Source organism: Astatotilapia calliptera, chromosome 3 (genome assembly GCF_964374335.1).
Source record: "Astatotilapia calliptera chromosome 3, fAstCal68.1, whole genome shotgun sequence".
NCBI classification, from domain to species: Eukaryota; Metazoa; Chordata; class Actinopteri; order Cichliformes; family Cichlidae; genus Astatotilapia; species Astatotilapia calliptera.
Window position 1 is genome coordinate 3,146,695 of NC_137424.1, and position 26,140 is coordinate 3,172,834.

The 26,140-nt window shown below is 43.0% G+C and overlaps 2 protein-coding genes and 1 long non-coding RNA gene across 3 annotated transcripts in view; 1 reads left to right on the forward strand and 2 right to left on the reverse strand.

The window, feature by feature from the left end:
• Positions 1–26,140, reverse strand: part of LOC113016285 (phospholipase D1-like) — a 386,460-nt gene that overhangs the window by 330,902 nt on the left and 29,418 nt on the right. The gene's annotated exons all lie outside the window — the stretch shown is intronic.
• LOC145423945 (ribonuclease inhibitor-like) overlaps positions 1–26,140 on the forward strand; it is a 141,627-nt gene that overhangs the window by 16,870 nt on the left and 98,617 nt on the right. The window contains exon 2 of the mRNA XM_080296769.1: positions 968–1,014. Coding sequence (XP_080152895.1) covers positions 968–1,014 — 47 coding nt within the window. The remainder of the gene's footprint in view (positions 1–967; positions 1,015–26,140) is intronic.
• Positions 10,900–11,476, reverse strand: LOC145424085 (uncharacterized). The gene is made up of 2 exons (XR_013905040.1): positions 11,075–11,476; positions 10,900–10,971 (listed from the first exon to the last, which is right to left on the reverse strand). It is a non-coding gene; the product is annotated as an uncharacterized LOC145424085 (long non-coding RNA).

The window sequence follows — 26,140 nt, forward strand, 5'->3', positions numbered from 1 at the left end:
AGGTGGGGCCAAAAACTATCGTCCACGAGTTTGAGACCCCTGGTGTAGGAGGACACCTGCTCTGTGTCTGGTTAAGTATAAGAGCCCTTTGTTAGGGGGACCGCTGGACTCTTAGCACCAGCTTTGGGGTCACAGGGTCACATCTGGAACACACACACACACACACACACACACACACACACACACACACACACACACACACACACACACACACACACACACACACACACTATGCACAGACTGGTACTCTTTGTTCATACCTGTGTAAGACGTCACATGTTAATGAACTTGTGCATATTCATGTAAGCTCAATAAAGAGCAGTGTTACGAGGGAGCAGACGAGAGCGACTGAGGTCAAGTGAAGGAACGGCGCTGTCACAGTTCTCTCCCTCATCAATTGTCTGCTTCCAGCGGTGGGTCTGTGCTAGACGACCCATCACCAGCTTCTTCCACTGGTTACCAGTACGTGGTAGAATCCACTTCCAGATCTGGTTGTCTTTAAATCTGTGAATGGATTGGCTCCATCTTATCTCTCTTTAACAAAAGAATCCAAGTGGAGCCCTCAGGTCTGCAGATAAGCAGCTTCTGACCAGAACTAGACGTAAAAACAGAGGTGAGCTTTATCGATGGCTGCAGCCAAACTCTGGAACAGTCGCCCTTCACATCAGGTCGTCACCAACACTGGACATTTTTAAAAGCCGGTTGGAAACACATTTGTACTCTGTAGCTTTCAATCCTGACCAGTCTTTATAGTCATTACTGTGTATGTTTCCTATTTTCTCTCTACTCTGTGCAGCACTTTGGCTCAAGCTGTTTTTAAATGTGCTGATAAATAAATGTAGATTTCTTTGAATAAAACAGTGAAGCCGAGCTTTGAGCTCAGTGTGTAACAGTGTGTGTGTGAGAGCCATGTAATGTCCATGTGTGCATGCTGACTGTGCTGCTCTGACCCCCCTCCTCCTTTCAGGGTGGAGCCTGCTGGAGTCCGATGGTTGAGACCAGGTCTGAGGAAGTGTAAGTGTGTTTTTAATGGGATTCATGAAAACAAAGCAGCACACATTCAACCATCTTCATCATGTCAGGAGTCATCATCAAAGTGTCAATCAATGAACAGATGATGGATCAATAACTGCAGCTGGATTGTGTTTGTTCTCTCCATCATTTTGGGTCTGGTCTCCTGGTTCCTCAGTGTCCCTGTGCTGAGTGGAGTGTAAAGAGTGTCTCCTGTTACAGAAACACTCTGACTGTTGAACAGATAGTTCAGTCTGTACATGTCTGTCTCTTTCACTCACAAACACGTTTTCAGATTCATGGATTCAATCAGTTGATGTTTGAAACTCTTCTAAATGATTCCTTGTAAACTTCTTCCTCTTCAGTCACAAACAAACAGGAAGTGATGTCACATGTGTTCCTGTCCACACAGCAGAATGAGTCTATTGCTGACAGTGATGTACAAACAGAGTGAGCATTTCTGAGGCCCAAAATAAACTGAGTAGTTCACTGAATGAACAATGGACTGTGAGCTCAGTTCCTTCATCATTAGTATGGATTATATATGTATATGTATTATATTAGTATCATATATATCAGGTGCTGCTGCTTTCAGTCATTGTGCAAATGTGCTGTTTGTAAGCTTGTAAAGCTGCAGTCAGCTGAGACTGAAGAAGTCACCTGATCAGTGAGCAAACGTTTCTGAAAACATCCAGATGAACAGAATCAACCTTTTGGGATCAGCCAGCAATGCAGCATCATTGTTGTTCAGCTTCAGAGGTTTGCAGGAATGAACTGATGACCAGAAACAGCTGCAAAGTCCAAGAAAATACCAGCTGGAGTTCAGCTGCATTTGAAGAAGTCAAAGAAAAGTAAGGCTGGCAAAGGGCGACGTTTTCTTCCAAAGAACTGCAAACATGGTCGACGCCTCATTAGAAGAATCATCTGGACATTTGTGAGGAACTCTAACCAAGAAAGCAACGTTACACAGATCCAACAGACAGTTTCCATGACTGCAAGTGTTGAGTGGAAAAATGCTACATTGCATTATTGCATCCTCTCACCACAGGAGGCGCTGTTGGCACCACTGATTGCTGATCAGCTGCTCTCTGATGATCTGATTGATACTGTGAATAACGGGACTCACTGAACTCTGTGACACAGTGAAGATTACAGAGTTTAACTTCAACATCTGACTGACGTCACACAGACAGAAGGATGAACCAGTGAGGCACAGAACACAGTTACTGGAGATACTGGATCAGCTCCATGTGAACCTCTGATGGAGAAGCTGCTGAGCCAGAGAAACATCAGGACATGACAGCAGCTGCACTTATCTAACAACATGTAGCAGAGCTGATCTATGTTAGAGGATCTATCACAGCAGCTGAAGCCAAAGTCCAACACTGGATACCAGCTGAGCCTGTGCTGAGTGTAGTGTTACAGGAAAAGGGCAGAAACACTGGTAGCTCCCAGTGATGCTGACTGGGGCACAGAGCTGAATGATGCAGCATCAGGACACTGTTTCAGTCTGACTGACAGAGAAACCTGTAGCTGTATCTACATGTGAGGCAGAGGCCACACAAGCAGCTTTCTATGTTTCACAGTGACTGAGATCTTCAGTGGGGGTGGACATGCTCCTGTACAGACCTCTGAGGAGAACCAAGGTGCAGTCAAAGAGTCCAGTCTGTCCTCACAGATGTGAACATGTGCTTTCATCAGGTCTGCTGTCAGCTAGCAGGCTCACATCAGAATCACTGTTCCTGAAAAACACAGCTTTCAGCTCTTATTTTGAAACTGGCTGATTTAGAGAGCTGTGATGTGAGCGTGCCTGGCTCTGAGGCACTTGGGTCAGCCTCTGTTGTTTAGAAGTGTTACAGACTGTGAATGACACAGACCTGTCAGTTTCCATGTTTGTCTGTAACACAGCTCAGGGGCTCCATGCTGAACGCATCCATCCAGTGTTATTGATCCAGGACTGATACCAGCATTGGGATCAATACTACAACACACAATCACATGTGTCCACGTGATGTGTTTGACCAGCTTTATTCATTAATGATCAATCAGCTTATTTACTGCATCTGAGTCCAGCTTCATTTAAATGATCCAACCATGAAAATGACATCAGTCCTACAGAAGCACTTCATGCTAACAGGAAGTCATTGATTAAGGTGGAATAACACAGAGACACAACCACTCACAGCTAACCTGACCCCACTAACTGCATGTGTTTGGACTGTGGGAGGAAGCCGGAGTACCGGAGAGGACGCACACAAACACGGGAGAACATGAAGCTCTGAAACAAAGATGGTGGATTTGACCTCAGGCAGGGTTACGGGGGTCATGACCCCCCAATAATCAGATCCAGCTACACTGAAACTGTCAATTTCATTTACTTTTACTGTTTTAAAGCTATCAGGCTGCTTTGTGGCTCACTCAATACTAAACTAAGATACTTTCAGTGTGAATCATTTGCAGGAACACAGGCAGGATTTAAAGTGCAGAACTTTACAGTCTCTGTCTCAAAGTTGGTCTGAACATGCTAACAGCTCTTTGTTTTTCTCAGTTTTCACTGGTTTGATGTAATGAAAGAAATTTTAAAGAAGCAGACGATTGTTGTTATTTTAGTTCTATAGTTTCATAAATCGTAGTGTGGATCTAAGTCAACATTCAGAATAAATAAGATAATACAGCACTTTGATGGTTGCCTTTGTATTTTCCCAGCAGTGCTCAGGTTGGTTCTCGGCTACATTTACATACAGATGTTAATGTGTTCAGCAGCTGGACTCATCTGAGGAAGGAACATTGGAAAGGTGCTCAGTGCACAACTGCATCACTAATTTTATGTAAGACCCTGTGTTTTATTGTATTTATATATTTGTAACATTTGACTCAAACACTTTTGGGAAGGATGAAAATGTTTTCAGGAGGAAGTTTTTCCTTCTGTCCGACTGCAGTACACACAACACTGCGTCTCCCCCCATTATCACACTTCCTCAGGCTGGTGATGAGCGCCCCCTGGTGTCAGTGTTGATGACGTCATTGTAATGGTGGCCGGTACTAACCAGTCCTCATGAAGAACAGTGCTCTTTAATGAATTCAGCACAGACTAACATCCAAGGGATAGCAGTGACACACATCAGTTATCAGCTAGCCATCTAACTGTATTCTATCTCTCTCTTCTAAACTTCTTCCGGCTCCGCTTTACTCTTATTTTGCAACACCACCCTCTAGTGGTGCAATACGATATAAACATTACAGAACACAACATCTCCTCTCTCTTTATAAAAAGAGTTCACCAAATAGCATAGTACAGAAATAAAGTAATTCACTGTTTAGCAAACCAAACATGCACTGGTGAACTTAAATGTCGCATTAGTTATAACATCAGAATACTACAACTAGAAAAGCTAAATAAGCCTGAAATTGTAAAATGAAAAGCCATTATTCCAGTTTCCCATTACAATATTTTTAGTGCATTGGTGGCAGGAAATCAGTTCTTCGTAACCCAAAATAGAACAAGTAATGACATTTCTCTAATGTCCTTTTCAAGCAACCTATTATGGTACAATATAGTCTTTGTGCCAACGAGGCTTGTACTTGACGCGTGGCAGTCTTCTGGCAGTAGGTGAGCCAGTCTGGGTGTGGTGCAGCCTAGCAGTGTCAGCGTTCTTTTCAGTCACAGGGCGACAACGTGCTAGATGAGTGGCATTCCAAACCTTGCCATCACTCAGCAAGAAGGCATTCGAGCCTTTGGCTTTTGTTACTGTTACAGGAGGGGTAAATCTGGGATGTCCTTTAGGGACATGGTGGGGTTTCCTTATCCTCACACTCTCTCCTGGTAGAAAAGAAGGTTTCTGTGCGTGACGCCTACCATCAGTGTAACGTTGCATTTTCAACTGATATTTCTGAACTGAGTGACGTGCAACGTCATCCAGTGGAGACACAGCAGGAGGCAAAGGGAGGACATCCAGTTTAGTACGCATCTTCCTGCCATACAGGAGTTCATAGGGAGAGAGGGAAGTAGTTGCATGCTGTGTTGCACGGTAAACTTGAAGCCAATCCAGCACAGTCGCCTTCCATGGTTTTGACTGCTGGATTGCTGTCTGGATACAGGTGCGGAGGGCACGATGAAACCGTTCAATTGCTCCGTTTGAAGCTGGGTAGTAGACAGATGTTCTGCTGTGGGAGATGCCTCTATTCTGGAGGAATGAGGTGAACATTACAGAGGTGAACTGTGTACCATTGTCAGTCACGATGTTCTCTGGGTTGCCATGACGACTAAAGACAGATGAGAGGAACTGAATGACATCATCAGTAGTAGCAGAAGGAGAAAAGGCAAGCTCAGGCCATTTGGAGTAGTAGTCAGTCAATGTTATGACATACCTACAAGCAGGTATTGCAGTATCAAAAGGCCCAACAATGTCAAGACCAAGTTTTTTCCACGGTCCATCAGGCAGTGGGACGGGTTGGAGAGGAGCAGGATTAGTATGTGCAGTTTTGTCATTGGACTGGCAAAGGAGGCATGAGGTTATGACAGACTGGACTTGTGAGTCCATTTTTGGCCACCAGTAGAGGTCTCGTAGTCTTTGTTTAGTGCGCACAATCCCTTGGTGACTTTCATGTGCCAGCGCAATGAGTTTAGGTCTCACTGAAAGTGGTGCAATGAGCCTTGAGCCTCTGAGAACATAATCCCTTAGGGTTGAAAGTTCATTACGGATTTTGTAGTAAGGTGCAAGCGTGACATCAAGTGCTTTGATTGAGGCAGGCCAGCCGCTTTGTATTTGTGAACGCAAAGCAACCAGTTCAGGGCAAGTTGAACAGGCAGAGTCAAAGTCCGCAACTGGAAGAGAGGACATGGCAGCAGAATCATGGGCTACCATTTCATGATCTGCATCCGATGTAGGATGGGAAGAAACAGGCAGGGGCAGGCGAGAGAGACAGTCAGCTGTATAGTTCTGAGAACCTGGGCGGTAAATAACATCATAGTCAAAACACAGGAGGCGGGCAGACCAGCGGGCGATGCGCATTCCAGCCCTATTAATCCCTTTGGTGCTCAGCAGTGTTGTCAGAGCTTGGTGGTCTGTCCGCAGAGTAAAACGTCGGCCCCACAAATATGTTCTCCATTTCTCTGCAGCCCACACACAAGCATAAGCTTCTTTTTCAACAGTTGAGTACTTTTGTTCTGTTGCAGACAGTGTGCGGGAAGCAAACGCCACAGGTTTTTCTGTGCCATCAGGTTGCACTTGAGCAAATACAGCACCAAGCCCATAGTCACTTGCATCAGTAGAGATCACGACACGCAAGGCAGGGTCAAACAGTGCCAGTGCAGGACTATTCACCAGGAGTTTTTTTACTTCTTCAAAGCTCGCTTGTGCATCTAAAGTCCATGTGAAGGTGTTCTTGTCGTTAGCACAGGCACGCATAGGGGCTACAACAGTTGCAAAGTTTGGCAAGAACTTGGAGTACCATGACACCAAGCCCAGGAAGGATCTTAGAGCAACAGCATCAGATGGGGGAGGGGCTCTCAGAACAGCATCAATATGCTCCTCATCAGGAAGAATGCCATCAGCAGTGACAACATGACCTAGGAAGCGTAGCGATGTCTTCCTAAAATGGCATTTGTTTTCGTTAAGCACAAGTCCAGCATCTTTGAGCTTCTGCAGGACAGTGCTAAGGTTTTGGTCATGCTCAGCTGCACTTTTACTGTAGACAATAAGGTCATCCAGGTAGTTTTGGACACCTGGGAGGTCTTTAAGGATTTCAGCCATCATTTTCTGAAAAGCTGAGGGGGCAGAGGCCAGTCCATAAGGTACTCTACAGAATCTGAAGAGTCCATCATGTGTAATGAATGCTGTCAAATCTCTGCTATCTTCATGCAGGGGCAGCTGGTAGTATGCATTTGCAAGATCAATTGTAGAAAATATTTTTGCACCCTGTAAGCTGGCAAACAATTCATCTACATGTGGTAAGGGGTAGCAATCAGTGATCACAGCTTTGTTTGGTTCACGGAGGTCTGCACACAGCCTTATTCCACCAGTTTTCCGTCCTGTGACAACAATTGGGGATACCCATGGTGATGCATCAATCCGTTCAATGACACCAACTTTGAGTAAACGATCCAGTTCTGCTGAAACTGAAGCCCTCACAGCAAACGGGAGACGTCGCAGCTTCTGACGCACAGGTTTGACTGTTGGGTCAACTTTCACTTTATGCACAAAGGCACGCACACAGCCAATATCTGGGGCAGCAGGGATGCAAGAAGCAGGTGATGGATTTGTAGACATCACAGAAGCAGTAGGATCAGTACATGGAGGTAGAACAGTATTGCCTGCAATGCTGACATTCAGTGCTTCCATCAGATCTCTTCCAAGAAGAGGAGTTCCTTTCCTTACAACAAAGAACACAGCTGAGGCAGATGCATTTCCTCTGCTCACTGTGACTTGCAGGCAGCCTAACACAGGGATTGTTTTCTTCGTGTATGTAACTAGTTGAAGGTCAGGTGGTTTTAGTGGTGTACCACTGAAGTGCTCTTCGTAGATGTGGTTAGGCAGGATAGAAACTGCAGAACCTGTGTCCACAATCAGTTCAATGTCCTTAGCTGATGACGTAGGTGTTCTCACATTTATGCTGCATTGCAATCCTTTTGATGCATGAGAAGGATCTGTTAAGTAAAGGACTGTGAGTTTTGGTAAATGGACTTCCCGTACATCTCTTGTCTTGGATGAGCAGCAGACACGAGCAAAATGTCCAATTTTATGACACAGTTTACAAGTAGCTTTGGCAGCAGGGCACTGACGAAAGTTGGCTAAATGACTGTTTGAACCACATCTAAAACAGTTCTTAGATGTTTTTGTTGCATGAGATGGCTTTGCAGGGTGAGCATTGTACTTATGTTTCCTCTGCATGGAGTGTGAGTGAGACTGCACAGCTTGGACTGGAGTACTGCTGTCTGCAGCTATGGATTTAGCTTGTTGAACTGCAGATTCCATTTGTGTTGCCAGTGTAACAGCTTTATCTAGTGTCAAATCAGGTTCCAGCAAGAGTCTTTCTCTTATGCTGGGGCTAGACACATATTCAACTAGCTGATCACGGATCATTTCTTCTGTCCTGTCATCAAACTCACATTTAGAAGCAAGGTCACACAAGCTGGCCACATACTGGATAACAGTCTCATGTGAAGCTTGTGTTCGCTGTCTGAAAGCATGTCTTTCCACAACAACATTTACCTTGGGTGAAAAGTATTGTTCTAGGGCAGTAACAGCAGAGGCGAAAGTGTCACCTGTATTTGGCAGTGAGTAGAAAATCCTTTGTCCCTCGGTTCCTAAGCAGTGAAGTAAGGTAGCTCTTCTTCGTGCTTCAGGCCAAGCATTCCCTGTTGCATTGATCACAAGCAAATAATTGTTGAACATACGCATCCACATGTTGAATGGCAAAGCAGGGTCTCCAGGGCAAGGCAAAAACATCGGCGGCGGATGGACGTTTGCAGCCATGATGACTCGGCAAAAACTCAAAGCAGAAAAAAAACCACGCAGGGTTACTCGTTGCCAAAATGTAATGGTGGCCGGTAATAACCAGTCCTCATGAAGAACAGTGCTCTTTAATGAATTCAGCACAGACTAACATCCAAGGGATAGCAGTGACACACATCAGTTATCAGCTAGCCATCTAACTGTATTCTATCTCTCTCTTCTAAACTTCTTCCGGCTCCGCTTTACTCTTATTTTGCAACACCACCCTCTAGTGGTGCAATACGATATAAACATTACAGAACACAACAGTCATGCACAGTGAAACATAAACAGTGTCTGTTAATAAAAAATCATGTGTCCATTCTCATGTTTGCATCATGTTTCTGTAAAATCATCAGCTGTTTCTGAACCTTCTTCATTGTTTGACTCATTCCAACAGCTGTGAGCTGTGATGGAGTCAGAGCAGCTTCATCACTGATGTTCAGGTGAAGCTGAACTTAATAAACTGTAGAAATGATCAGGATTCAGGTTGGATGTGTGAAACACTTCTGTGTGAGGTCGCAGTGCTTCATATGTGTGTGTGGGCTGAAGCACACACGTGTGAGTCCTCAGAGGTTTCACACACATCACTGCACACACTTATAATCCTAGTTTAAGCTTGTGGATCATATCGGGCACATCAGCAGCTCTTTGGAGACAAAGATTTGAGATTTAAGATGAGTCATAGTCTTTCTATCCATGGCAGCTTCCACTGCTGAGGCTCGGGAAACATGAAGAGGATAATTAAGAGCAAGCATCAGCTCTGTCTCATCTAACTACACAGTATTATGATCATGCACTTATGTCTCAAACTAAGACACAATGAGACAAAATGAGTTCTGTGAGTCTTTAGATTATCAGTAAATTCTGGTGACAGTTTGACGCTCAGTGGAGCCATTTTTGGTTTGTGATGAGTGTTTTGTGAGCTTCTGTTTTGTGAGTCGCTCTTTGTAATTTAGAAGATCGTGCAGAAATGTGCGCGCCCTTATCTGAGAGGACACGGAGAGAGTGTCGCAGACTCGAGGTGAGGAGATAAACCTTGGAGCTGGATGGCCTGCACGTTATCCATGTGCATCTTTTCAGTGACATCAAGTGAACCCATAATAAGCATTTCTATGTCTTAGACATCATGTCCATTTCTAATGAGAGATTATTTTTAAATGAGGGAAAGCTGGTCTAACAACACGCTTACAACAGAGCTAAAGGTTCACCACAGTGAGACGGTGGGACTCTGATAAGAACTGAAACACTGTGTATGAACAGCTGAGACAAAACTATATATAAACACTCATTTATTCCAGTTTAGTTTACAATGATTTTAAAGTAATGTGGAACGATTCATGTTCATGAGCTGTTACAAACACAACTATTGATTTGTCTATATATGGTCGGACTACAAGGCTCGTGTTGAGGCTCTTGGAATAATGTGTGAATTACAGCAAGAAATGATGGTTTTCCATTTTACCAAAGTGGAATAAAATCACCACAGCAAAGAAATCATGTTATTGTCTGCAGCTAAAATATATGGTGAAGATGGTTTTATAATAATGTGCAAACACAACCTCACTCTGCTCTATACGAGGAGCCAACCACAGCTGTCCGGGTCTTCATCCACCACCTCCACCATCTTTGCTCATCATCATTCACTTAATTGCTGATTGGTTTAAATCAAACTCCATTACAGGTTCAACTCCATCATATAACAGCATGTTGACTTTGGATCTGGTGTGCAGTTCCACCTTAAAAGATGAGGAAACTAAGAGATTACAAAAAAAGAAGTGGAGGAGTTAAAGAGCTGCAGCAGATTAACAGTTTCTGACAGTCATGTGTTAGAAAGAGGACGATTAGATGAGCTGAGGGATCCATCTACTGCTCAGTGAAGCCTCATCAGAAACAGTCTCAGTGGAAGGATGGCTCTATTGTTAAGGAAGGACACAGGCAGAAAGACTGGCGTCTGTCACACAGGAACTGGACTGAAAATCAGCTGCACATATTCATCAGTATGTGCAAACATATTATAGGTGTGGAATTCAGGACAGTACCATCAGAAGTTGATCCACTGTGCAAATGTCTGATTGGCAGTGGCTTCATTTTTCACTATGAACAAACTGCTAATGCAGCATCACAGGACGTCAGCCATGGATTGGCCTCCCCAGACCTCAACATTACTGAAACATCTTAACAGAGGATGGAAACAAAGGGAACCAACATCCAAGAAAAGAGCTGCTGCTGAAAACTTCCTCACAGAAAACACAAACAAGCTTGACTAAGAGACTCCAGGCTGTGCTGAATTATAAAGGTGGACTGACCTCCAGGGTCCTTAGTATCATATAAGCTCAGTTTGTGTCTTATATACTTTCCATTTATATAACAAAATATATAGAAAGGAGGGTGGTTTAAGATGTGTGTAGAGTTTTATTCATTATCTTTAGACAAACAAAGAAAGCACCATCCATTCGTCTCCAGTCTGTATGAAAAACAGGGGAAAGGTCAAATTAAACCTTTGAAATTCCTTTCACAATAAATCCATAAATAAACAAAGTAAAACATAGAAAAGTGTTTAAACCCACTTTTCCATAAAGCTGTCAATAGGAAATGTTCCAGTAAACATGTCTGTGTTTCTGCTGTTTTCCTTTCATGCGTCCACAGCTGACAGGTAACCCTATTGGAGTCGCCATAGTGACGGGTGGCGTCTCAGCTTCAGCGTGTTGATGGGCACAGCCATGGTTACCACAGCTGGAGTTGGTGTACGGCGAGCTGTGAGAGGACAGAGATGGAGAACGCACATTTAACTCTTTAACAGGAGATACGTTACGACTAACAGACGACTGCTGTCTACATGATGTCTTTGCAGCCCTTATGCTACATGTTACACAACTTTTCTTCATGCCAACAAGACTGAGGTGCCACATAGTCGACACATACAGCTGATTATGATGCATGTTTTACTATTGCTATGTTCACATCATCTGCTTGGCTTTATCACTGAAAGCCTGGAGATCCTCTGACGTGTGCATGGCTGATGTGAAGTATGATTAGTCCTACATGACATCAACAACAGAGGCAATGAAAGCTTTGTTGTTAACAGGTTGTAGGTAAAGTCAAATGTCTACTTCTACACTTGTGTTGGGTAAAGTTCTTCTTACTGCAGCAGATTTATATCTGTGCTTTCACAGGGCGTGATGTGGAGCTCAGCGCTGAGGTGCAGGTCTCCTTGGAGACGGCATCCTGGCTGAAATATTATCATGCTTCCAAAACATTTCAGCTTTTATTTTGAAAGAAACAAGACTTGAAAACGAATCCCCTTCTTCCTCTTTGTCTTTGTTCTTCAGAGGAGTGTCATATGGACAAACTCAGGGCTGTTCTAGAGCCTTTGTTATTATTTGACTCCATAGAAATAAAACTGAATGGAATCAAACAAAAACTCCCAAACAGCTAAAACACTTTGCTTTATTCTCTTTTTTAACAAATACGTTGAAGTCCATCCATAACAACACAGCTGAGATCTCCTTTGTAATCAAGTGTTTCCATCCTTTGTACAGATCTGCATACAAAACAATCATTTACGTCCCACAGAAGTCTAGTTACACGTAACTATACAAGAACTGGTGAATGACAGAAACATAAGACACATGATCACAGGTGATAACAAAAAGAGAAAGAATTCATGTGTTAGTGATGTTTTTCAGCCCTGATGGCTCATGTTGGAGAAACAAGCTGAGGTACGTGGAAAGTTCACACACACAAGTGGGCGTGAGCGCACACACACAGAGAGAAACACAACTGAAGCATCTGTTTGCTGTTTCTGCTTTCATCATCTCTGCTGCTGTGTCAGGCTGGGGTCTCTCAGTGACGTGGTTGAGGTGAAGTATGACGAGTATCCCTGATTCAGTCCATGGAGACAAAGGGCAAAGAAAGCTGTTGTTAACAAACTCTATGGTGATGTGGCGTTTAGCTCTGACTCTACGCTCTGCTGAATCCTTTGAACCTGCTGATCAGTAAAGCTCTACGTGCTGCAGCAGATTGACCTCATCTGTGTTCACAGGTGTGGACCTCAGCGCTGAGGTGCAGGAGACTTTCATTCAGTTCTCCCTGCAAACAGCATCCAGCCTGGAAATACTGTCATCTTTCCCACAAATGGTGCTCTTATCTCAGAGAAGAAGTCTGATGTAAATACCTGCAATCAACAGTGATGTTCTGCACAGATCACTTTTCCATTTTGCTCTCTAGATGAGTCCCAGCTGCCTGACCTTGTGTCCAGGTGATCGTCTCACTGAGGAGCTTTTGTTCTGAAAATCTCACGTCCATCACCTGTTTCCTTTTTACTATCTCTGCTCTTTCTTTATTCACAATGCTCATAATATCACACAATTATATTCATCACCTGCATGTTTTTATCCAGCTGCTGTTAGAACCAAACAAATAAAAAGGATGAAAAGCCTGAAATCCTTTGATTTATTACATTTGAAACAAATATGAGAGCATCCCTAACAGCACAGCTGAGACCTTTGTTTTAATCAAGCCTTTGTATCGACACACTTGTAAAGATTCATATACAAAACATAATAGAATAAATCAATATAAAACACACATAATCACAAAAATGCAGCCATGTTGTGAGTTTGCATCTAAAACATGCATGTTTCCCTTTGTACAGGCAGATTTACAGCAGACAAAGCAACACGCTGATCGACTTTGACCGCTGCAAAAACAAAATACCCACCAAGTCTGAAGTCGATCAGAGGAACTGTTGACAGACTGACAGACAAACAGATGCTTGATTCATTAGTGCGATTAAATGTTCTTCTTTAGCAGCATCACTTCATGTGTTTGTGTTCCAGGAATAAAGGTCTGTTTAAACTGGACGTCTCCTCAGCATCACTCGTGCTGTCATGGTTTCAAAGCTGTGCAGAAAGAATCTGAGGGATGATACAGAGGTGACCAAAGTTACAAACATCCAGCTGTGCTGCAAATGTTTTCAGAGCTCCAAACTCTTTGGCTTTCTGCAGAGCAAGTATGGAAGAAGCACCTGAGCTAACTTCAGTTTAGATGATATGAGGAAAAATGCTGCTTCCCAAAGTTTCCTACAAGTATCCAGTTTATATTTAGAGAAGCGAAGGCTCTTTATCCTGACAACTACTCCCTGGTGGATCCCTGTCCTGTGACAGCAGCAAAGATTGTGTATCAGTATCATCAAAGCCACTTCAATAACCAGTGTTTAAAGCTCTCTAGCAGATGGACTTCAGTGGCAGCAGCCTCTGTCTGCTGTGTACAGAAGGTTCTCTGATGAAGCACACAGCAGATGCTGCACTACAACAGCAGCAGCAGCTCAGCTTCAGTTTGCTTCGACGCCCTTTTTGACCTGTGAAACAGCAGAAAATGAAACATTTCAACACCCGTTTGTTAGCGTGAGCTATTCTGCTGTTTTTCATCATTTCACAGGTGAAATAAAATCGCATTTACTTCCTGTAGGAGTGATCGTGTCCAGCCTGACTGAGACCATGTGCTCCATCCTGCACAGGTAATAAACCTCTGACATGAAGGGCTGTCAAGTAGTTTTAGACAAATGGGGGTAAAAGAGACGTTAAAAGCTTAAAGAGAAACTACATTTTCTAAGAACTGTCTGACGTTCACCTCTCACACACTCAGTGTGTGTGTGTGTGTGTGTGTGTGTGTGTGTGTGTGTGTGTGTGTGTGTGTGTGTGTGTGTGTGTGTGTGTGTGTGTGTGTGTGTGTGTGTGTGCCAGTCAGGTTCATAATGGATATAAGGACGTTTTTTCAAAAAAAGCAGCAACATTCAGGTAAAAATGAAAGAACAAATGATCCGTCAATAAAGGATAATGTTGGATCAGTGTTTCAGTATTTATGTCTTTTATTTGATGTTCATGTGTTTGGTTATTTGCCTTTTGGTTGAAAGTACACTGAGGGAGGACTTTTTTATTAGTGATTTCAATAGTATTTTTTCATATTAATGTAATTTTTTCATCTAATACAATCTATTTGTGTATGATTATCAGTTCAAAGAGGGGGAGAGGAAAGAGGGAAAGAACAAGGTCAGGAAGAATCAGGTAAGGAAGCAGACAGGGAGCAGTGACAGTTACAGCAGAAACTGTTAAACTGCTTGAGAGAGTTGATCACCAAACACTGATAGATTTGCCAACCTCAAGGTGAGGTGACGTTAAAATAAAAGAAACAATCTGCAGAGCCGTGTTAGTCGCGTCTGCAGTGAAGAGCTTTTTATACATTGTACCATAGGCACAGTCGCCTTCATTTTTATAATTGTTTAAATTAATATTTTGTACATTTTGTAGAATATTTAGCTTATTTTAGAGTTTAGAAATGTGTTATTGTAGAATATAGAACTATTGTAGAGATACTGTGTGTAGAGTAATAAAGGCCTCACTCTCTTGTGAAGTTAGGAGTAGATTTTGGAAGGCTTCTCCCCCACTGAGTGGAAATTCCCCAGAGGATGTTTTAAGATGGGGGTGTTAACATTTGTAACTGTGGGGGGAGTTTTATGACCTCTAGGGAGATATCTTCACCCACAGTGTTTTAACTGTCACGCACACACATCCACACGCACACTCACTCATGTGCACTCACACATACACACAGGTATGCGCACACACTCACTCACGAGCACTCACATAGACACGTGGGAACGTGCACATGTAGGCATTCACGTGCTCGTGCACATAAACACAGACAGAGTTTGCACCACACCGTAGAGGGGGTTTTATGATGGGGTCGCTTCTATAAAGCTGGCTGTAACCAACAAAGGAGTGAAGATTTTTGAAGAGGGACACCGGCCTCATCTTCCCTTCTAGAAGTGCATGCTTGAATAAAGATGAATAAAGATTTTGTGAAAATAACTACTGAGTCCGGTGCCATCTCTGGATGCTCGAGGAATAAAAAGAACCGGGGTAAAACTGAATTCTCAACAATTTGTACATTTCAAGGACTCTATTTTTGGAGTGTATGTTTATGTATCTGTATTATATTATACGAACACTTTAAAAGTCTGTCCAAAAAATCACTCAGTTTACTTTTTACTCACTATGAGCATCATTCATTATTCTCCCCAGTAATTAAGGTCAGGATGTGTATGTTTTTATTCCAATCCATTCTTCTTTTGCAGCGTTTAAATAACCTTGATCAGATTTGATGGTTTTGTTACAAACTTTTCAAAAACTGTTTGATTAGAGTTTTTTTTTTTAGAATTGAATATTGATTTATTGATTAGCATTCAAATATCTCAGTGAAAACAATAAAGATCTACCACAAAGCAAGAAACCGAGACAAGGGTAATCAAAAGGTACTGGCTGAAGCATGTTTATTAAATTGTGTTAAAATGTACAAAACAGTGATGTCATGTTTTGAGACTTGATGAATTTAAGAATCTTATGATTTGATACAGAAAATTGCAGACTTGCACAGAGAGGGTAAAATTATGATGACTGATAACAGAGACGAAAACAACAGACGACGAGGACAGGAAGGAACAGGGGTTTAAATGCACCAAGGAGACAGTCAGAGAGAACTCGGGACAACTGGAGGCATGTAGGGATGCAGGGACTGACAGAGACGGGGAAGACGTCTCATCGTGACGAGTAAAGTTTATCTTGCCTGGCTGGGCAGCTCTCTGGGTGCTCAGCACCCCCAAAGCTCTGATCCTAGAATCGCCCCTGGTTGAGACGCATTTTCTCTAAACACCGGGTCTCTGTGGATTTTAAACACCTCAACACGCTGCACCAAACACTGGTCCACCCCAAGGATCGGGTCCCCGACACAAACAGAGTAACATAGTGTACGCTGTTAAGTGCAGGAGGATTGTCAGGATTTATACATCTGGGAAACCAAACAACCTCTGGCTAAGAGGACGGCACAACACAGAAGAGCCACCTCGTCAGGCCAGGACTCTGCAGTCTGTTCACACCTACAGGCCAGTGGACACTCTTTCAATGATGAGGATGTAACATCCTGGACAGGGAGGAACGCTGGTTTGAGGGCGGAGTCAAGGAGGCCATTCACGTGAAAAGGGAAAGACCATCTCTGAATGGAGGAGGGGCCTAAGGGTCCCTCTGTCACATCTTACATGCTGTGACTGCAGCCATTCCCCAGCTCTCTGTGAATGGGACTCATGGACATGGATCAGTGGTTGTTGATCAATGGTCATGAGAATCTGCATGATTAAGATGAAGGAACTGACCTCAGCCCCAGTGGGCTGGTTTCAGTCATTATGCAAATGTCCTGTTTATAAGATTGAAACCTGCAGCTGAGACTGAAGACGTCACCTGATGATGACGAAACGTTTCTCCCACAAAACGCTGCGTCCAGATGAACAGAACCAACTTTTGGAGACTCGTCTCTTGTACTGACTCACAGTTTTGTGTCTCTTGCAGCTGTTTCATCGGGCATGTTTGTTGTGACCCAGAGTCCAGATGTTTCTGTCATGGAGGGAGAGACCGTAAGCATCACCTGCTGCTGGACAAGAACGTCTGAAAGATTCAGAGTGGCCTGGCTGAAAAATCAAACAATAATTAAGAGAGAGACCAACGCAAATCAATCTCCAAGTGTCTGAAAAAGGAGGCAAAGACTCATCTTTGAACATTTCAAACATCAGAGGATTCAGGAACACACATCTGTAAAGTGACTGTGGAGATTCCATCTTTAACTGTGTCTAAAGGAAATGGGACCATCATCACAGTCAGAGAGAAGACGGTGAATAACAACAACAACAACCACACAGACTCCAGTGAGTGAACACGTCCAGTTTGGTGACCAACACGCCTCCAAAATATGTCAACGTCATCTTTTACAGATTAAACGCTGTCACATGAAAGTCTAGTCTGTCACGTGTCTGTGCTGTTACCGTACACGTGGCAGCCTTTGGTCGTCTGAAGGGACGATTAATAAACATTGAATCCTCCAAACCAGAGCGATGAAACTACCTGAACGTCTGTCAGCTGAAAACCTTCAAACTTACAGACGTTTGTGACGACTGGCTTAGAAAAAACTTTACAAACTTGTTCAGCGTTTTTGGTTTTGTTTTAAATTTATCTGATGATTCCAAAAACACTGCTGATTAAAAATGAATGATTGACTTTTGACTGATTGTCTCATTTAATGAATTAATTAATACTTATTATAGTAAACTCCTCTGGGTTACCATGGTAACACGACCAGTAAAGATGCTTTGGCATGCAGACTGGAGCAGCAGGGATCAAACCACCGACCTTTCTATTGTCAGGTGACCTGCTCCACCTCCTGAGCCCCACTTCTCATGACAAATGACTTCCTTTTCCTTTTCTTTTATTCTCACTGACACTTGAGGATTGATCATGTTTGATTAGAGCTGCTGCTTATTCTGCAGCCACAGGATGTGCCGAGGCTCAGGGAGGGGCAGCCATGTGACCAGTTCGGCTGAGAGAAAGAAGACATCAAAGACGTGCTGTGGAAGAGCCAGATATGAATAATAACTCATGATTAAACACGTAGAGGTGTATTAACACACAGTGAGTGAAGAAGAAACACCCAGTGCATCATGGGAGTCCCCCAGCAGCCTACACCTATTGGGTGGTTGTTACATGTACAAGATTCAAACTTGTGATTTGAACTAAATAATTTCATGTTTCTGTGGTGAACATAATTAAATCATGTAGCATCTGCATAAAATTCAGACACTTAATTCTTGTTCTTGTTGAGATGGCAGGATACAATCTAGTAAGAGTGGTTAGTTACCTGGACTCACGAAGTTCACATTAGATGTCAAACTGCAGGAAAATCACTGGAGTTTTCAGCAGCAGACAACTACGCCCACAACAACAGATTTCTTTGAGTGTAACTAAGGGAGGATTCAGGGTCACCTGGTCCAGCCCTAACTATATGCTTTAGCAAAAAGGAAAGTTTGAAGCCTAATCTTGAAAGTATAGTGTCTGTCTCCTGAATCCAAACTGGAAGCTGGTTCCACAGAAGAGGGGCCTGAAAACTGAAGGCTCTGCCTCCCATTCTACTTTTAAATACTCTAGGAACAACAAGTAGGCCTGCAGTGTGAGAGCAAAGTGCTCTAATAGGGTGATATGGTACTATAACAGGGGTCCCCAACTCCTAGACTCCGGTCCAAATCCAGACCCCAAGAGGATTTTGTCCGGATCACAAAGCAGTTTCTCATTTACCGTGTAGTTGGATATTTTCTTCCTGCCGGCTGCCGTGGATGACTTTTGAAGTGGCGCGACACACAGCTATGCAGGTTAGCATCATGCTGGTGCACTCTCCCAGCCAGCTGTTGGCGGTAATGCACCACCAACTGCCAATAAAACGACAAAGAAAAACAAGCTATGCGGGTGTGCGGGTTGATAGGTTACTATCTTGGGAGCTTGCTGAGTGGATGAGTAAAAGAAGATGGCTTTGTCAAAAATACTTATAAAGTTATAAAGAGTGGAAGTCTGAAGAGCTGTTATGAAATCAAACATAAGAACTTCAACCAAAGCTGTGCGCCTGGGTCTGACGGTAGAACAAGAAGAATAAATGAGGTATGAGCGGCTACACGGCTGATAACAGTCTGTGACAGCACAACAGCATACGTAGGGATGGGTATCGTTTAGGTTTTATCCGATACCAGTGCCAAATCGGTACTTTTGAAACGGTGCCGGTGCTCAAACGGTGCTTAAAGAATGGAGAACACAAAATTGGTCCAAAAACCTCTCATGTTCAGCTGGTTTTATGTAAAAAGATAACAATGTTAGCCTTTTCTGCAGCTATGGGGCATATATGGTATCACTCTTGGCTGGAAGCAGTGCTTAAACAATGGAAAAAATACAAACTTTGTCCAAAAACCTCTCATATTTAGCTGTTTCCCTCTTTTTCTTTGGTCATTTTAGCCTTTTTGGCCAGGGTGAAGGGAGTATCTGCCATCAAACAAGAAGACAGCCGCATGTAGCTATGATGATGTTTGCTAGTTCACCTTACATGCATTAATGTAATAACGTTGTTAGCCTACTCAACGTAAATTACACGCGAACAACAGAGAAGAACGGCTGCTGCTGCCATCAAATACGGTGCATTTCTCGGCTTTTAAAAAAAAAACGCTATGCGTCGCCAGGTGTTTCATCACATTCGAGGTGTTACCTCCTTTGACAGTATCACAGTATCAGCTTAAAGCACTTGTTGCAGGCTGTTGAGTTTGCATGTCTTGCTGTGAAGTACAGCCAGACTTTTGACCGCTTCGCCTTGGGCATTTCTAATCTGTAGCTCTGCTCTAACAGAACGTACTACCTGGCCCCGCCTACTATCCTCGGAAACGTAAAATGATTGGCTAGAAGTGTATCACAGCTCAGGGGAAAAAAAGCACCGAAATAAAGCACCGAAATGTGCGCTGCTTTTCGGTCTGGTTACTACCGTTTATGTCAGAACCGACACCGGTACCCATCCCTAAGCATACGAGTGTTCACTGTGAGCACAGTGGATTTTAGGAGGACACAAAAAGACTTTCACTGACTGGAAAATGATAAAGAGTGAAAGGAAGCTGCAGCAGAAACACTTTTTAGTTTGGAAGAGAAACAATGTAACACTTTTAGATGGAAACAAAGTAAAGTGCAACAATTTACCTTCAATAAAAAATAAATTACATCCTTAATAAAACTATAAACATTTGAACCGTTTGATACTGAAAAATAAAATGAAATAAACTCCATAAACAATCAAAATGAATTCAAACTGATCAGCAACATTAACTCAGGAGCACAATATATGAAACACTTTAACCTACAAAACAAAAACGAATCAAACAGTTTGTGCTGATTTCTTTCTTTGATCAAAATAACAAAGTCAGCATTAATGGCTCCGACGAGCGTGTGAGTTTATGTGTTGCATTTTGTGCATACACGCGTTTCGCGTCCCCCGCTCGAGTTGGAAAAATCTCAACTCCAGCGTCAAATCGCGCCGCGACAACCAATCAGGAGCCTGGTGATGTGGCTGTGACCTAGGTCAAAGGGGCAGATCCAGCCAAAGCCCTTTATTCTTCAATAGAAGGAAGGCTAATCAATGCCGTAGCAAACAACCCGGAGCTGTACGACACCAGCTGCTTTCTGGACCGAGACAGGAATATAAAGGACGAGCTTGGAGGAAGATATGTGAAGAGATCGGGCAACCTGGTAAGTTCATTCATTTCTCTTAAGTTTTCTCTCAAGTTTTCACTGACCCGGGGAAGCCGCACAAAAGCTAGCAAGCCACAGCTATTTTCCCACTGACGTACAAATACCGTTCTGCTTTTAGGCATGTTGTCATTTAGGAATATATTTTGTTGTTTATTAATAAACAGCACACAGTGGTCCCGCTGTTCATCCGTCACTGCCTCTTTTTTTATTTTATTTTTTCTGCACAGTACAGCATTGCATTCTGCAGCCTGATTGACAAATCTGCTCCGTGTCGTGTCTCCTGCGCTTGCCAAATTTATCATGTTTGGTTTTGATAACCATCACGTCCAATAAAGAAAACAGCACAAAAACACCCATAACTATGAGCCTCATTCGGAAATAGACACCTGCACCGCGAGGGAAAAAGGCGCACGAAAGTGGCGGGCAGATGAAGACAAACGGCGGCATAATAATACTTTTACGGTTTGCAATCTACAAAGGTTTGCACTTTGAGAATCAATTGTGAGAACTGTGACCAATGTTCATGTGTGTGTGTGGAAAAAAGTGTATAAAATGCGTGGCCAGGGGCTAGTTATTCTGAGAACCCCTGCTGCAATAAATGAGGGACCACTGTCTACTCTATGATTATTATATTCAACCTGTTAACATTTAATACTGTATTGATAGAACCAACTGATTCTGAAGCAGAGCATCCGCAGTTGCTTCTCCTGGCTGCCCAGTCCCTGAGCTCCTGCTGCTGCACCCACAGGTATGTACAGCAAGCACTGATACCTTTTTAGTCGGTTGGATTGCCTGTGATCACCTTTACTAAATATCTACAACCAATCTGATTATAACCTGTTTTTTGTTTTTTTTTTCAATGTTGAAATTAAAATCTAGTAGCAGCCTTCTCATTTCTTTGTGTTTTGTGCTTTTTTACAGGCCCACGGGGGAGGACGGCTCCGAGGCAGATGAGGGACGGGTCCCAGGACGGTCCATCGGTGGTGGAGCTGGCCACCCTGGTGTCCCTGAAGAGTCCACACCAGTCTCCAATGGAGCATTTCCTCCTCAGCCTTGTTCCTGCTCTGGAGAGCAGCTGATCCTTTTTATTCCTGTCTCTCTGTAAATACTTATATTTTTAATATTTACGTTTAAAGGGTGGCTGTAGCTCAGGCGGTAGAGCAGGTCATCTACTGATCGGAAGGTTGGTGGTTCGATTCCCGGCTTCCCCTAGTCTACATGCCAAATATCCTTGGGCAAGATACTAACCTGAAATTGCTCTCCGATGCATTCATCGGAGTATGAATGTGTGTGAATGTCAGTCCAAGAACCAGTCCATTTACCATTTAAGCTTAAATTTCAAAACTTACATTTAACTACTGATTTTATCTGTTTTGATACTGTTGTTTGTTTGTTAATTAGTTAGTTTATTTGCTTGTTTTAATTAATTTTAAATCATGCTTTTTATTTGTTCTTATTTCTAATGTCTCTGTAAAGCACTTTGAATCACCTTGTTGTTGAATTGTGCTATACAAATAAACTTGCCTTGCCTTAATGTTTTTCTGTTTGAGAATTTTAATATTATTTCAAATAAATTTTTATAATGACTAATGTCTCAGTTCTACTACACAGCAAATGTTGGCACACGACTTGACACATGTAGAATTTATTTCATATTATACTAATGACAAAATATACTAATACAGTGGGATGCAAAAGTTTGGGCAACCTTGTTAATAGACATTTTCCTGTATAAATCGTTGGTTGTTACAATAAAAAATGTCAGTTAAATATATCATACAGGAGACTCACAGTGATATTTGAGAAGTGAAAAGAAGTTTACTGAATTTACAGAAAGTGTGCAATAATTGTTTAAACAAAATCAAGCAGGTGCATAAATTTGGACACCACAAAAAAGAAATGAAATAAATATTTAGTGTATATCAATGTGTGTGTCTCCTATATGATATATGGGGTGCCTTTGTCTGGACGTGCTTCCCATCCAGAGCTGCACTGCACAGAGGGAAGTTCCAGCGCTCCTGGAGTCCGTCTGTGATGGACCGCCAGTCTCCAGGTGAAGGCACAGCCATGAAGTCGTCCACTAGACAGTCCCAGATGGCCGTCGCTGCCTGGGGGGTGATCTGACACACCGACTCTGTAACTGAACGCTTGGTGCTGAAGGAGTCCGCGGTGACAAGGAACCTGAACAAAATTGTTCAAAATCAGTATTATGTGTACTGCAGTTACAAAATACATTATTCAAATTCCAAAATACTTTTGTGATGTCAGATTTAAATCACAAAACTTAAATCTTACATAAAACATTTTGCAATTATAAGGATAATTACAAAATGTATATTAGATCATATCTAAAACAGTTGTGTTTTGTTTTAACTTTAACATATCATAATTTGATTGGTAGCAACTTTCACAACTACAGTGAGCCAATCACTCATAATTCCTAAACATGTCAATCAGGTAGGAATGAAGTGAGACATTAAAGAGTCTGACAGTGTTAGGTGCGGCTGTGTGCAGACAGGAATAGGACCCAAGGTGCAGACTCCGGAGACAGAACTTAAACCAAAACAGCTTTAATGCTGAACTCAAACATAACATAACTGGGGAAAAAAGGTCAAAATTAAACTAACACCGGCGGATTGACAAAACACACAGCAAAATAAACGGTAGATCGCGACACAGACACAGAGAAACACAGGGCTTAAATACACAGAGGGAGCAATCAGGGAATGGGTAACAGGAGGGAAACACAGCTGGGGCAAATCAGAACTGACGAGACAAAAGGAAGCGTAAACTGAACACACTGAGATAAGACAGAGACCTTCAAAGTAAAACAGGAAACACATAACACAGACTCACATGCAGGCACTACAGAGGGAACAGAGACGTGGGACCAGGGCAGACACAAACACTGACTGAACACGGGGATATAGGAACTAAGGATACACAGAGACGCGAACTAGACAAGGGGATACAGGTGATAGGGGAGACAGAGCAACTAGAGAAGACAGAGACATAAACTATAAGACAGAACTCAAAGAAACCAAAGACTAGAAAGTATAAATAATATAATAAACTCAAAACCCCTGGGTCAACGACCCAGGCATCCTAACAGACAGCTGCAGGGATTATATACAAATATTCAACTATCCCAGAATTAAACCAGGTCTAAATAAAAAGGAGTGAGTATCACTACAAGGTTAGCTCAGTGGTGCTAATGCTACAGTTTGATATCAGCAAACACCGAGCGCATACATTGATGTGACACCACAGCCATGCTATCATTCAAACACTGATAACAGCATAAATCGAATTAAATCGGGACTTGATGAGACCTTCTGAGTATCACTAGAAATATTATAGTCGTCTCTGTACCACAGTTTGCTTTCAGTAAACACCAACAGCATTCACTGTTAGCATAGCACATCCATGTTAGCAGTGTATAAATGGATGGTTTAGCATATATTAGCACAGGTATCAATAAAGGACTACCGTATTAAACACTTTTACTAACCTCAGGCAGACGGACAGGCGCTCTGCAGGTGGGATTGAGCGCCTGTAATTGGTGTCTAGGCGGGCGATTCTGGGACCGACGCGGGACAGCAGGTCCTCAAACTGGCCGAGTGAATGACGGTGATAGCGCTGGAATCCGCCGTCATCCAGGCGCAGCTCCTGGAGCAAGTGGTGAAACTCACCAAACTGCTCACGCCTCTGGAGGACCTGATGGACCCGGGTACGGCGAGGACGTCTTTTACGCCGCTACTCTGCTCTCCACAGTACATAGAGAAGGGAGACTCTCTCTTCAAGCGCTAGCTCGACAGCTGCCATCTTTCAAATATACCGGTCTGGCAAAACTTCCTCCCACATCCCTCCCACATTTCCGGTTCACGCGCGTTAAAATATGATATTTTGGGGCGCGATGGATTTTTCTTGTACACGCGTAGAGGTGCGAATGTGCACGCGTCAAGTTAGGGGCGTTTGGGGCTTTTTTCACGCGCCCATCGCGTTCGGTGTGAACACACGGTTAGTGTTTCTGTGACACATTGAAGAGAAGTTTGTGTTGTTCACAGTTGTACTGAGTGACAGCTGACATGACCTGACAGGAATAATGTGTCTGTGCTGAATGAGAAGTAACACACAATGAAGTCTTGATGCATCTCCATCATCCAGGAAAGTGAGTCTGTTGCTTCTGTTCATCTGGACGCAGCGTTTTGTGGGAGAAACGTGTCGTCATCATCAGGTGACGTCTTCAGTCTCAGCTGCAGGTTTCAGTCTTACAAACAGGACATTTGCATAAAGACTGAAAGCAGCTGCAGGAACGATGGGCTGGGAGCTCCGTTCCTTCATCTTAATTATGCAGATTCTCAGGACCATTGATCAACAACCACTGATCCATGTCCATGAGTCCCATTCACAGAGATGTGGGAATGGCTGCAGTCACAGCATGTAAGATGGAAATAAATGAGAAGGATTTAGCTGAAGTGGATTTGATTTATGTTACTTCTTTTTTAACTTGTAGTTCTACATTGGAAGATTATTGTGATATTGAAATATAAAAATACATTTATATTCTATTATTTTCTCAAAATAAGCGTCACACTCGTGGAAGCCGGTGTAGCCGCCGAAACGCCTGCATTTATGGAGACTTTCAGCCCCAGGTAGGCCAGTTATGGATCTTCGGATCCACATTATGTCAGCAGCTGTTCTCCACGGTGAACTGTGTTAAAACAAACACGCTCACGCCTCACAGACGACAGCTTACAGTCCTGTAGAGATAAAGTGACTTCGTACAGCCCCGACCTGCAGACGCTGTGCACAGAGGTTCAGGAGCAGAAGTCCCGTTGTAAACATATCACGGCAGACCCGACGATGTTTGCATGAACGCGCTTTTCAGCATCTCTTTATTGACCACTTTACACACACGGTTGCTGTGCGCACACAGCCGGCTGTAGCTTTGCAGCTCACAGCCCGACACACACCAACAACAGCAGAGAGAGCACAGACGTTAAGGCGTGACTGCGGGTGCCGCTCAGGTGCGTCCGCCTCCCCTGCAGCGGCGCTGCAGACCACGCCCACCACACGCAGTAACCTGGTAAAATAAATACTTGGGCAGAATTTTGCAAATATCTATTTTTCATTTTGTAGCAGCATAGAGCTTTTTTCCAATTATTTTTTAAAAGTCAGGTCAAGGCTCCAAAAGCCCAAAGGCGATATAACAGTTTGTGTTTGCTACATGGATCATTGTAGTTCAGCTTTCCTTTGTTATGTTTCTTTAAGAGCTCAAAATGTGTTCATTACATAAATCAAATGTCATTTTCTCTGTAGCACTTCATGGATTTCATAAGCAACACACTGTAGTTGTTCACACAAAGCATAAAGGTAAAAACAATATACACAGTGTTATCTTCATTTTAGATGTCACAAAGTATTTGCGGCTCCCAGTGTTTTCCCGAACCCTGACCCTTTGTGTGGAAACCGGGTCCA